Source organism: Lepidochelys kempii, chromosome 5 (assembly GCF_965140265.1).
Source record: "Lepidochelys kempii isolate rLepKem1 chromosome 5, rLepKem1.hap2, whole genome shotgun sequence".
Taxonomy (NCBI): Eukaryota; Metazoa; Chordata; order Testudines; family Cheloniidae; genus Lepidochelys; species Lepidochelys kempii.
Window position 1 is genome coordinate 70,804,018 of NC_133260.1, and position 13,543 is coordinate 70,817,560.

Consider the following 13,543-nt stretch of genomic DNA (forward strand, 5'->3'; position numbering starts at 1 on the left):
CCTCTGTTCTGACACCATAGCAGCCCCTGGTGAGCAATAGCTGTAACTGCAGAGCCTTTCCAGCAGAATGTATTTTCTGCAGAGAAAAATAAAATCTGCAGGCAGTACCATCCCTAGGGGGGTGCAGGGCCCGAGACAAATCCGCCTCTGTGCTAGTCTCCTCACCATCCATCCATCTTGGCCACCTCTCGCTTCCTCACCACCACCACGACCCCCGCCTGTCTGCCCACTGCTCTCCTTCTCGCCATCTGCCCACTGCTCACCTCCCCACTAGTCTCCTCACCTTCCACCTGGTGCATCCCCCCTTCCGCCAGTCCATCCTCCTCCTCACCCACCTCCCCATTCACCTCCTCACCCTGCTCACCCTCCCACCTCACGTCCCTGCCCGCCTCCTCACCTGAATGTCAGGACAAATGGCGTTCCGATCATACATCATTTGGGACACGGGACAGAGGGCTAAATATTGGGACAGTCCCGATTTTTTTCAAAGCACGGGGGCCCCCCCAAAGTACGGGGTCTGGAGCAGTCACCCCGATTCACCCTACCCAAGGGACGGCTCTATCTGTAGGACACATGAATTCTGCACGTGCACAGTGGCGTGCAGCTGACACATTGGACAGTCCAGGTCGCCCATTCTTTACAGTTGCTCACTTCTTCCCAGGTGATGCCAATGCATTCTATATCTTCTGTTACTGTCTTCTGCCAGTTCTTCCTTGGCGTTCCTTGCTTTCTCTTTCCTCTTTCAGGTTCCCAGTTCAGTGGTTGCTTAGCATGTCTCCCATCTGGTATACATGTCCCAACCACCTGAGTAGTCTTTCTTTGATATTTCCTAGCATGTCCTGCTCCGTTGGCTTGCTTGCTTGTGCATTTATTGTTTTATCTTTCCACAAAATGTGTAGAATCTTCCTCAGACTTCTGGTAATGGGCAGTTTCCACTCTCGTTGTTAGCCACTCTTGTCAGCCAAATCTCTGCTCCATATAGTAGCGTGCTCAGTACAGTATCATGGTCTAGTATCTTAGAGTTGCTGTCATGCTGCTGAGTGTGATTCTTTGACAAGAATGAAGCTGAATGTAATTCAAAGTCTATTATTTTCCAGCAGAAAAAATACCAATTGACAGTCCAGTATGTCTGACCTATCAAATTGGAAACTCTTTAACCTTAAGTAATTTTGAGATTGATTAGCAAATGTACTGCTGTCTGGTGCCATCCCTAATTAATGTTGTGATATATTATCAGTTTAATAGACTGTAGTTGATATTAACTAACCATGTTTTGAAGTATGCATTTAGAATATACTACTTTTAGAGGTTAATTCAGGTTTTGCATGAAAAAGCAGGAAATAGTTAAAACGGGTCCAAATCTGAATAATTTGTGTTTCTTAGCGTTTGCAGAGTTACTATACAGCTGCAGGCCTGAGACTTTGTCTGTTAGATAGTTGAAATGTCTGAAGTCAATTAGCCCTTCAGAGCTAGTAAAGTATGAGAATATAATAGCATTCTAGAAGAAGAATGAAAACTAGACAAATGTAACCTCAAGAAATAGAACAAGCATTTCAAATGTAGCTAGCCAATTTTCAGTAATTCTAGGGTAGTAAAGGAAGACTGGTGTCTAAAAATCACTGTTCACGTAGGAATAGAGAAACAAAACCAAATTTGCTTCAGAATGTTGCAATGTTCCATACAGTAATGATTGTGTAACAATTTAGTACATATTGAGCTACAAACAGATAAATACACATCACTTATTTTCCTCTTAGAATATCCAGCAGTCCTAACCAATCAAAATACCCAATTTAAAAAATATAATTTATACAAGCTAAACATGATCCTTCCATTAGCTGTAGTGGAGGACATGCGTAGACCCTAATTATCAAACTGATGTTTTAAAATTCTGTTAGAGTGGTGAAATAAATGCTTGGGTTTTTCTGTCTTTGGATTTTACAGGTAAATTCTGCTTTAACTTTTAGGGAACTTTCACATAAATGGAGCCTCAGACAAATAGGAGGACACCTTCTACTGAAAAGGTAAGTGTGGCTCTTGCTAAAAACTGATAGTACTCTTATGATAAGATGTGTATATATAAACATATGTTCTTAGGATAGAAGACCAAAGAATGCCACTACAGAGCCAGCAAGCATGTGGTTGCCAAAAGTTTCAGTGGTGTAATAAGATCACCAATGACATACATAAACTGACTATTCAGCCAACTACCTTATGGACCTAGATAGAGATCAATCCAGGTGGCATTCAGTCTGCAAGGAGGCTTTGAGATTTGCCAGGATGATGATGATAGTTTTGTGGATTTTCAAAAGGTGCTCTTAGCTGCAAATGAGAAATTCAGATTATGTGTGGATGGTCCCAAATACGCTGTGTAAGGCTACATCTTCACTGCACTCCACTGGCAGTGGCATGTAGGGTATTTATTTAATTTATTCCTTTTTAAAGTTCCTAATCTGATCCATGGCTTATGGTTATTTGTGGCCCTTAGCAAATCATAGAATCATAGAATATCAGGGTTGGAAGGGACCTCAGGAAGTCATCTAGTCCAACCCCCTGCTCAAAAGCAGGACCAATCCCCAATTAAATCATCCCAGCCAGGGCTTTGTCAAGCCTGACCTTAAAAACTTCTAAGGAAGGAGATTCCACCACCTCCCTAGGCAACGCATTCCAGTGTTTCACCACCCTCCTAGTGAAAAAGTTTTTCCTAATATCCAACCGAAACCTCCCCCACTGCAACTTGAGACCATTACTCCTTGTACTGTCCTCTTCTACCACTGAGAATAGTCTAGAACCATCCTCTCGGGAACCACCTCTCAGGTAGCTGAAAGTAGCTATCAAATCCCCCCTCATTCTTCTCTTCTGCAGACTAAACAATCCCAGTTCCCTCAGCCTCTCCTCATAAGTCATGTGTTCCAGACCCCTAATCAATTTTGTTGCCCTTCGCTGGACTCTTTTCAATTTATCCACATCCTTCTTGTAGTGTGGGGCCCAAAACTGGACACAGTACTCCAGATGAGGCCTCACCAATGTCGAATAGAGGGGAACGATCACGTCCCTCGATCTGCTCGCTATGCCCCTACTTATACCATTATACTTATACCCACTTATACCAAAATGCCATTGGCTTTCTTGGCAACAAGGGCACACTGCTGACTCATATCCAGCTTCTCGTCCACTATCACCCCTAGGTCCTTTTCCGCAGAACTGCTGCCTAGCCATTCGGTCCCTAGTCTGTAGCTGTGCATTGGGTTCTTCCGTCCTAAGTGCAGGACCCTGCACTTATCCTTATTGAACCTCATCAGATTTCTTTTGGGCCAATCCTCCAATTTGTCTAGGTCCCTCTGTATCCTATCCCTGCCCTCCAGCGTATCTACCACTCCTCCCAGTTTAGTATCATCCGCAAATTTGCTGAGAGTGCAATCCACACCATCTTCCAGATGATTTATGAAGATATTGAACAAAACTGGCCCCAGGACCGACCCCTGGGGCACTCCACTTGACACCGGCTGCCAACTAGACATGGAACCATTGATCACTACCCGTTGAGCCCGACAATCTAGCCAACTTTCTACCCACCTTATAGTGCATTCATCCAGCCCGTACTTCTTTAACTTGCTGACAAGAATACTGTGGGAGACCGTGTCAAAAGCTTTGCTAAAGTCAAGGAACAATACATCCACTGCTTTCCATTCATCCACAGAACCAGTAATCTCATCATAGAAGGCGATTAGATTAGTCAGGCATGACCTTCCCTTGGTGAATCCATGCTGGCTGTTCCTGATCACTTTCCTCTCATGTAAGTGCTTCAGGATTGATTCTTTGAGGACCTGCTCCATGATTTTTCCGGGGACTGAACTGAGGCTGACTGGTCTGTAGTTCCCAGGATTCTCCTTCTTCCCTTTTTTAAAGATTGGCACTACATTAGCCTTTTTCCAGTCATCCGGGACTTCCCCCATTCGCCACAAGTTTTCAAAGATAATGGCCAATGGCTCTGCAATCACAGCCGCCAGTTCCTTTAGCACTCTCGGATGCAACTCATCCGGCCCCATGGACTTGTGCACGTCCAGCTTTTCTAAATAGTCCCTAACCACCTCTTTCTCCACAGAGGGCTGGCCATCTCTTCCCCATTTTGTGATGCCCAGCGCAGCAGTCTGGGAGCTGACCTTGTTAGTGAAGACAGAGGCAAAAAAAGCATTGAGTACATTAGCTTTTTCCACATCCTCTGTCACTAGGTTGCCTCCCTCATTCATTAAGGGGCCCACACTTTCTTGGCTGGCTTCTTGTTGCCAACATACCTGAAGAAACCCTTCTTGTTACTCTTAACATCTCTCGCTAGCTGCAGCTCCAGGTGCGATTTGGCCCTCCTGATTTCATTCCTACATGCCCGAGCAATATTTTTATACTCTTCCCTGGTCATATGTCCAACCTTCCACTTCTTGTAAGCTTCTTTTTTATGTTTAAGATCCGCTAGGATTTCACCGTTAAGCCAAGCTGGTCGCCTGCCATATTTACTATTCTTTCGACACATCGGGATGGTTTGTCTCTGTAACCTCAACAGGGATTCCTTGAAATACAGCCAGCTCTCCTGGACTCCTTTCCCCTTCATGTTAGTCCCCCTGGGGATCCTACCCATCCATTCCCTGAGGGAGTCGAAGTCTGCTTTCCTGAAGTCCAGGGTCCGTATCCTGCTGCTTACCTTTCTTCCCTGTGTCAGGATCCTGAACTCAACCAACTCATGGTCACTGCCTCCCAGATTCCCATCCACTTTTGCTTCCCCTACTAATTCTTCCCGGATTGTGAGCAGCAGGTCAAGAAAAGCTCCCCCCCTAGTTGGCTCCTCTACCACTTGCACCAGGAAATTGTCCCCTACGCTTTCCAAAAACTTCCTGGATTGTCTATGCACCACTGTATTGCTCTCCCAGCAGATATCAGGAAAATTAAAGTCACCCATGAGAACCAGGGCATGCGATCTAGTAGCTTCCGTGAGCTGCCGGAAGAAAGCCTCATCTACCTCATCCCCCTGGTCCGGTGGTCTATAGCAGACTCCCACCACTACATCACTCTTGTTGCACACACTTCTAAACTTAATCCAGAGACACTCAGGTTTTTCTGCAGTTTCGTACCGGAGCTCTGAGCAGTCATACTGCTCCCTTACATACAGTGCTACTCCCCCACCTTTTCTGCCCTGCCTGTCCTTCCTGAACAGTTTATAACCATCCATGACAGTACTCCAGTCATGTGAGTTATCCCATCAATTACAATACAATTACAAATACCTATACAATTTCAAATTACCTTAATTATATAATAAAATGTTCTGTGTGCTCAGTTGTGTTCACCCACATAGAGCCCCACTGATTTAAGGGATCAGAGCCCTAGTGATTCAATTTTGATTTCAGTACAACTTGTTAACTTCTGAATTGGCCACAAAAGGCTAAAATTTTATATTATCAAGAACTTGATTATTTGCGGAACTTCTGACTGAACTTTATTTTGACCTATTTAAAATTGATGTAGAAATTCAATTATAGTTTAGTATCTGATAACTAGTTTCTCTTGGGCATGGCTTCATAACTGTATAAATATGAAGATTTCAGTGACTCAATGTATCCTATGTCTGAGAATATTGATATTTTAGTAATACAATTCATAAACAAAATATTAACCTTTTTATTAATTCCTGCAGCCTAACCTATGTGGTAGCAATGCCTTTTTATTCAGCAAGCCTGGTTGAAACTGTGCAGGTAATTTACCATCTACATGTCTATTACATATAGAAAGATATGCTGTTCTTCTGTTTACAAATAAGAATTTATCTAGAAACTCAGTATTTGACTTTTTTTCTCAGTGGATTTTGATTTACATTACTACGAGTTTCTATACAGTTCTACTGAAGTTTTGGGTTTTTTTGCTCCGTTTACCTTTTTCTAAACAGTAGTCATATATTTCATTTAAAAAAAATTAAACACTCAGCTTCATTCATTGACACAGTAGACCAAGTACTTACCAAGATGTAGGGTATTGGCCTATCTATCATTAATAGATATCTGCGAGCTCAGTCTACCCTTTTAGCCCAGTATTTACACACACACACATACACACACACACACACACACACACACACACACACACACACACACAAAATATCCCTCTAACAAGTGAGACTTATTGTTTCAAAGAAGCGGATAGGAATCCAAGCTAATTACTAATGGTGCTTCTTGAAATGCTAATAACCTTTACTCTATATCAAGGGTCAGTCTCCCTCTGCAGTGCCCAGTCCCAGAAGACCCCGGTGAGACCAGGATCAGGCAACAAAACCCCCTTCTCAGGGCTGACACAAGACAAATTAACACACACTCTCTTTTTCCCCTCCTCTTAGCTGGGCAGCTCCATCTCTCTGTCTGGGAAAAAGTGGTTCTTCTCTCCTGAGGTCATCTTAGGTTATTCAATGCAAAATGTGAACTCTAGCCTCTTTGGCTGTTTCTCCAACCCTCTTCCCTCTAGAGGTGTAGGGAGTTCCAAGGACCCTTCTCCAAGGCTACTATCTTACCCAATTCCAGGACTGCTCCTCGGAGGCCCTTTTCTTCAAGTTCCTTAAAATACCTCTCCAGTGGGCCTAGGTGCTAGTAAACTTTAAATAAATAAATAAATATATTAGAAATGCAAGTAAGATTTGCCCAGCAAACCCAATTCACAAATTTTAAATTACTCAGGAAACACTTTCCCAGCCATCAGACATCCCTTAAAATACCTTCCCTCAACCAAAATGAATGAGCCTCGCGGTGCACTATGAAGATAAAAAATTAGAACAGTCAGGCCAAGGGAGAAAGTGTTTTGCAGAGTCAGTCTTACAATGACTCCGTTTTGGCCTTTCTAGACCCATTGGTGCTCTTGGACTCCCAGATGACAGCAGTGACTCAGGAATATCTTCAGCTAGCCTCTAGTTGTTCCTTTCAGATATGAACTTCACCATAGTTATTCATGTCTCTGTCACTTCCAGTCTGGACTATTGTAATGTGTTTTACTTAGATCTGTTCTTGAAGACCATTTGAAAGCTTTAGCTAGTGCCAAATGCTGCTCCTGTCTTAGGAGCAAGGCAGCCCATTGCAAGCATACAATACCTGGCTGCAAGTTCTTGTGCACTGGCTTGGTCCCTTGGTATATATCAAGGCATAAATGATTCTCTCTAAAACACATAAAGGCATAGTAGGACATGACTATTTCCAAGACAGCTCCTCCTCCTGCGGCCACATCGTAGCATTTATGTTCACCTGGAATGCTATTGTTTTCTCTGCTTTCCAAACTGAAATCCTGGGGATTAGTGGCAAAACAATTTGGAGTGGAAGGTAATCATCTTTGAAACTCTGCCCTACTTACAGTTCACCAAAGCCACAGTTTGGCAACATTTGATAATCTTTATAACAATTTTCTGTAAACTTGGTTCGAAATATAAATCACAGTAAGATCTATGTAACCAGCCACATGTGAAGTTTTTAGTTTAAAATGTCAAGCACAAAATTTATCAGAATTTAGAGAAATTTTTTATGCTTTCGTAATTTATATGGCTGCTGGGATTTTTCTCAACTTAAGTTCATGTCTAAGCTTTAAAATCAGACATAGAAATTTCAGTCTAAACAGTTTTTATAGTTATGAGCAACAGCAAAAGGGAGATTGGATTGTAAATTAAAACCTAATCTTAACTATAGTTTGCATTATAAAGACACCTATAGTTAATATTTCCGTATATTTTTTACATATGTTTAAGACGGACAGGCATCTCAGAGATTCCTTTGCACAACAGCAATGGATGGTCTGCCACATAAGAGAAGTAGTTTTAACTCCCAGCTCTTGGTTTTCTTCCCTTGAGCTAGACAACGTTGTAGAGGAGTGATGTCAGTTCCTCGTGGAATACTCATGCTTTTAGTTCCTCTGGTTAATTTGGGACTGGCATTGATGGATTCCAAAGACAGGACTGTGACAGTGTGGGATATGTCTGTGTCACGTCTGAACCCTATCTTGGGCTATGTCTACACAGCTTACCTTACAATGGTGCGGCTGTGATGCAACAGCTGCGCCATTGTAAGGTGCACAATGTAGCTACTCTTTGTCACCAGGAGAGAGCTCTGTCCATACCGGCGCCTTTCATCATTAAAACTCTTGTCATTCAGAGGTGGGGTTTATTTTCAGTGAGCGTCACAAGGAAGGGTGAAACTTGCACATCATTAACTGTGAGCATTGTAGGCACATTGTGTATTATGGTACTTTTAAAGGATAATTAATACTCTGATATGAATTGCCTTTAGTTTATTTCAGTGGGATTTTTGTCAGGAGTTGGGATCAAGTGTCTATCTGCAAGTTTATTGATGATACTCAGCCTACTTCACTATGTGTATCTGAGTATTTCAGAGCATAGTCCCTTAACACACAATATGTAAAATTTTTGCCCTTGTTACTGGAAAAATTAATGTAAGCTAGTTTTCCTATGAGTAGTAACACTGAAACAATAATGAACTTTTCAGTTTTTTACTCTGAATCAAGAAGAGTTGGGGTGTGTCCTGACAAAAGCCATTAACATGAGCTCCCCTTTGGTATGGCTCTTTAGAAGAGGTATATTAGTGGCAGCTGAGAATTGTTGAGTGTTTAAGGTTCTATATCTTGCTACTGATAACTTCTAATACTATTTTTTGAGTATTTGTTTTTTTACATAGCAAGCATTCTTGCAAGAATCGTGCTGCTCACATGTTATCTTCACTATAGTTCTGTACATAAAATGGCTGTACTTGCATGTCTTAAAGATGGATAACCTGAATTGGAGACATTTCTTGTCATCTTAACACTTTTTGGTCTTTTCCATTTTAAACCACATGGTGGCACACTTGACATATAAAATTAAATTTGTAGTTTTGAAGCACTAGAGTCAATTTTGTATGACGAAATGAAGGCTAAGATTTTGTCACAGGTATTTTTAGTAAAAGTCAGGGACAGGTCACGGGCAATAAAGAGAGAGTCACGGAAGCTGTGACCTGTCTCTGACTTTTACTAAAAATACCTGTGACAAAATGGGGATCTGTGGGTGCCCACACTGTCTGCAGCAGGGAAGCTGCATGGTGGCTTCCATTGACTTCCACGACCTCTGTGACTAAATCATAGCCTTAAAAATGAACAATGTTTTGATTCTTTTTAGATGAAGTGTCTAATATTCCTTTTAAGAAATGTAAAATTTCCATTGTAAGAGATTAAAAGGAAGCTATTTCAACTGTTTATTAAAACAAAGCCTTTGCTGATAACTTGAAATTTACCTTTGTAGTTTATTTATCCTAGATGTCTCCATTGTGCTTATCTTGCTATTATAGTAGATACTTTTCATTTTAGTATCCTGTTTTCCTTGCTTTACAAATAAAGGAAAAAATGGTATTTGCACTTTTCACAACATAAAATTCTAATGAATTGTGCATGTGTGTTCTATGATGTTTTAAATTTAGTATCAGAACTACTAGGCAGTGCTTGCTTACATACTACATCTACCTCCTGCAGAAAATACTCAATTTAAAATTTTTAACATTTTAATTTTTGCAAGTTTTCAGAAAAGAGAGTACAACAGGCAGGTATAATGCCATATTGAGTCATACAAGTTTTTTCATGTATACTACCTCGTCTAGATTACCTAGGTCACAATGGTCTGTAAACCAATCATCTGTTTTAAATGCAAACTTCTAAATTTGTTAATTCGCTGTTACTAATAATTATATTTTCACAGGTTTGAATTTACACAGTAATGAAACTCCGATAATTCATCTTGAGTGAGGTTATTAAGCAATTGTTCGTTCATAACAAATATATTCTTTACCCAGATCTATAGAACCACTCCTGCAGCCCATGCCAGTTTGATTTGTATGTTGTCTGGTTACATTATTTGCTTAAAAGCTGATACACTTATACTAGAATTATTTACAGTTTCATTCTCATTACTTCCTTTTTCATAGAGAGATATATCTTATTTTTAGTATTTTCCTTATATTTTATAAATTCCCAACCCCCTAATCAAACATCTGTTATTTCCTTATGTCTTTTTGGTGGGTACATGGTATTTTGCTAGCTCAAGCGTCTGGTATTTCTGGTTAGTAGATAGGTAAAAATATTTTTCTTACTTAATTCTTATTTTCTCTGATAATTCTACAAGTTGGTGTTTTTTCTCTTCTTAGCATAACTGTGAAGCACTATGAGAGAGTCTGACTCATAGGCAACATATAACGTTTTATAAAAGTCTGTTTTATATGTCAGCATTGTTTTTTGCAATTAAATTATCCCTTAAGCTAATCTTAAATGTTTCAGTTTTCAAAATGTTGCTAGAGTAAAACCATGCATACCTTGGATTATTTGTCACTATTGTGCATACAAAGTGTATGTTTGGAGGAAGAAACTAAATATACCAAAAACCTCCGTGATTATGTACAGCAAGATAACATTATTTTACATTTGAGAAGGATGGGAAGATAAAAGAAAAAATGTACCAAAATCTGTGTGGTGCTGTTTATTGAAAGATCTTGTATAAAAGATCCATGAAAATCATTTAATTTTAAAAACCTATATTATAGTATACTTAAAGCTAAATACAATACATCAAGGTTGGTAGACAATATTTGACAAATTACCCTAAATGTATTCTGGTGGACAGGTATACTCGCACAATCAACCTCCCCTTTGTTTTTAATTTTCTGGTGGGTAGGCAGTGTAATGAGATTTACAAAAAAGGTTATGAAGGTTCTAAGATTGGGCTTAGTATGGTATAAAGTACTACATGTAATCAGAATGGAGCCAGTGCTTTTGGCTTATCAGGACTACCTAGGGATATAATAGGATGTGACAAAAATATGAATAAATAAATATGAAAATAATAACTTAAAATGACCCTTGCGGTTTTTATGGATGGCAGCATGGGTAAAGGGAGCACTATTTTAGGCATCAAGAATTGAATGAAAGACACCACATACACAATTATGAGTCTGTTACCCTTACCATAACCTCTCCTGAATCTTTAGACTCACTTATCTGAATTTTTGTAGTTAAAATTATGTCTGGATTTGCTCTTCATTTTTTAACTCATACAAATAAAAAATAGATGATATAGTAAAGACACACATTTTAATCTGAAAAGTAAAGAAATTCCAAATAAATTGGATTTGTCCTTTCAAGTTTTTTAATAGAATATCCTTGTTTTCATGTAGTTAAATGTTTCTAGGATTCTGTGCTATGAAATAACACCCTTTCTGAATACACTGACTACTGTACATACTCTTAGTTTTGATGGGTTAAAGTACTTAGAAACAAAACAGGTAATTGTAAATTGATATTTTTGTAGGATTTTTTTTACTTAAAAATGAGTTTACATTCTGTAATATGCAGATTTGATCCAATTCAGTAAATCACTGTTGTGGTATCATTATGTATATGCAAGTATCCAATCCACTCAATGTGCAGCAGCAGTCAAAAAAGCAAACAGAATGGCTGCCATATAAGGAGAGAGTAGTAAAACTGGGAATTGTCAGCTTGGAAAAGAGACGACTAAGGGGGGGATATGATAGAGGTCTATAAAATCATGACTTGTATGGAGAAAGTAAATAAGGAAATGTTATTTACTCCTCCTCATAACATAAGAACTAGGGATCACCAAATGAAATTAATAGGCGGCAGGTTTAAAACAAACAAAAAGAAGTATTTCTTCACACAGTCAGTCTGTGGAACTCTTTGCCAGAGTATTTTGTGAAGGCCCAGACTATAAGAGGGTTCAAAAAAGAACTACTCAAGTTCATGGAGGATAGGTCCCTCAATACCTATTAGCCAGAATGGGCAGGGATGGTGTCCCTAGCCTCTGTTTGCCAGAAGCTTGGAATGGACGATGGGGAATGGATCAATTGATGATTACTGTTCTGTGCATTCCCTCTGGGGCACCTGGGCTTGGCCACTGTCGGAAGACAGCATACTGGGCTAGATGGACCTTTGGTCCAGTATGATTCTTATATTTATATTTAACTGTCCTTGAAAGGTGAAAAAATACTGCTTTGATTACTGTCTGTGTCTACACTATTTCCCAAACAAGCCAGGCAGATATTAATTGTAACTATTTCATTTTGGTTGTAGAGTGAAATCATTCGAGATAATCCTGGTATTTTGGATTGTGTGAAAGAAGGAATTGGCAGAGTGATTGGCATGGGAGTGCCCCATAGCAAACGGCTCCTCCCCCTTATGGCCTTGACCTTTCCCACTGTTCTACATGGAGTTCTTCATTACATCATCAGTTCCATCGTCCAGAAGTTTGTTCTGCTTGTCATAAAAAGGGAGAATTCCCAGAACCTTCCTACAGAGGGTTCCAATTCTGTGCAGAGTATGTTGGATGCTTATTTTCCAGAACTTATAGCTAGCTTTGCTGCCAGCCTTTGTGCTGATGTCATGATTTACCCACTGGAGACAGTTTTACACCGCCTTCATATTCAGGGAACACGCACAATAATTGACAATACAGATCTCGGCTATGAAGTGCTTCCAATCAATACTCAGTATGAGGGAATGAGAGACTGCATCAATACTATAAAGCGGGAAGAAGGAATGCTGGGTTTTTATAAAGGGTTTGGAGCTGTTGTTGTACAGTATACACTGCATGTGGCTGTTTTACAGCTCACTAAAATTATTTACTCCACACTGCTTCAAAATGTTGCTTAAAAGTACATTCGTATATTGATTATCATCGGGGACATGATCTGGTCACTTAATTATGGTAAAAAGAGATGGATAGGAAAATGAAATCTAAAAGATGAGAATCTGTAGTAGTGGTTTCTCTTTTTGCAATCTGAAGTGTTCATTTAAAAACTGGAACTTGAATTCCAAAATGTCCTTTTTAAGAACTATTCCATAAAATTAAAACAAGGATTATTGCTAGAATTTGAATATCTTGAAATGTGAAATATTATGTGGAAGAGAATCATAATTTAAAATGGGCAAATTCATATAGAGGATGTATATTATTTATATCATTTCCATATAGATAACCTTTGCGTCTACTTGTAGACTGACATGGAAAATGGCATTTCCAATGGCACTGTTCACATATGCTATATGACTAAAGGACAAATAGTCTTTATCATCTTTGGCAATGAATTTCTTCTGATAAATAAAGGGGTTTGGATTCAGAACTTGTATACAAAATATCTGAAGATTTAATGGTCTTTCAAAAACTTGTTTTAACCTTTACTGTTAATGTGGTTAGGTCAGAATGATAACTAAAAAAATCTTGATCTTCCATATTTTTTTTCCACATTGTTTTCTCAGTTTACAGCTACAAACAAGACTTTCAGTGCTGCAACGTACATCTAGCAGAAAAAATAAATTAAATGTTTTATGCTTTGTACATCACCCATAGCAAATTATTTTGTAATAAGAACTTTGTCATCTTGGTGTGTGCAAGGTGAACTAGAATACACTAGTTAGCTCTCTTCTACAGTTCTGTGAGTGTTACCGAGTAAATAGTGGCTAAAATGTATGGCTTGAA

The 13,543-nt window shown here is 39.5% G+C and overlaps 1 protein-coding gene across 2 annotated transcripts in view; it reads left to right on the forward strand.

The window, feature by feature from the left end:
* The window catches only part of SLC25A46 (solute carrier family 25 member 46), a 35,454-nt gene extending 22,502 nt beyond the window's left edge, over positions 1–12,952 (forward strand). The window contains exons 6-8 of one of the 2 annotated variants that reach the window (XM_073344676.1): positions 1,968–2,024; positions 5,687–5,744; positions 12,139–12,952. In XM_073344676.1, coding sequence (XP_073200777.1) covers positions 1,968–2,024; positions 5,687–5,744; positions 12,139–12,717 — 694 coding nt within the window. In that variant the 3' untranslated portion in view covers positions 12,718–12,952. Of the gene's footprint in view, positions 1–1,944; positions 2,025–5,686; positions 5,745–12,138 lie in introns of both variants that reach the window. The other variant, XM_073344677.1, reaches the window with a different exon arrangement.
* The last annotated feature ends 591 nt before the right edge of the window (positions 12,953–13,543 follow it).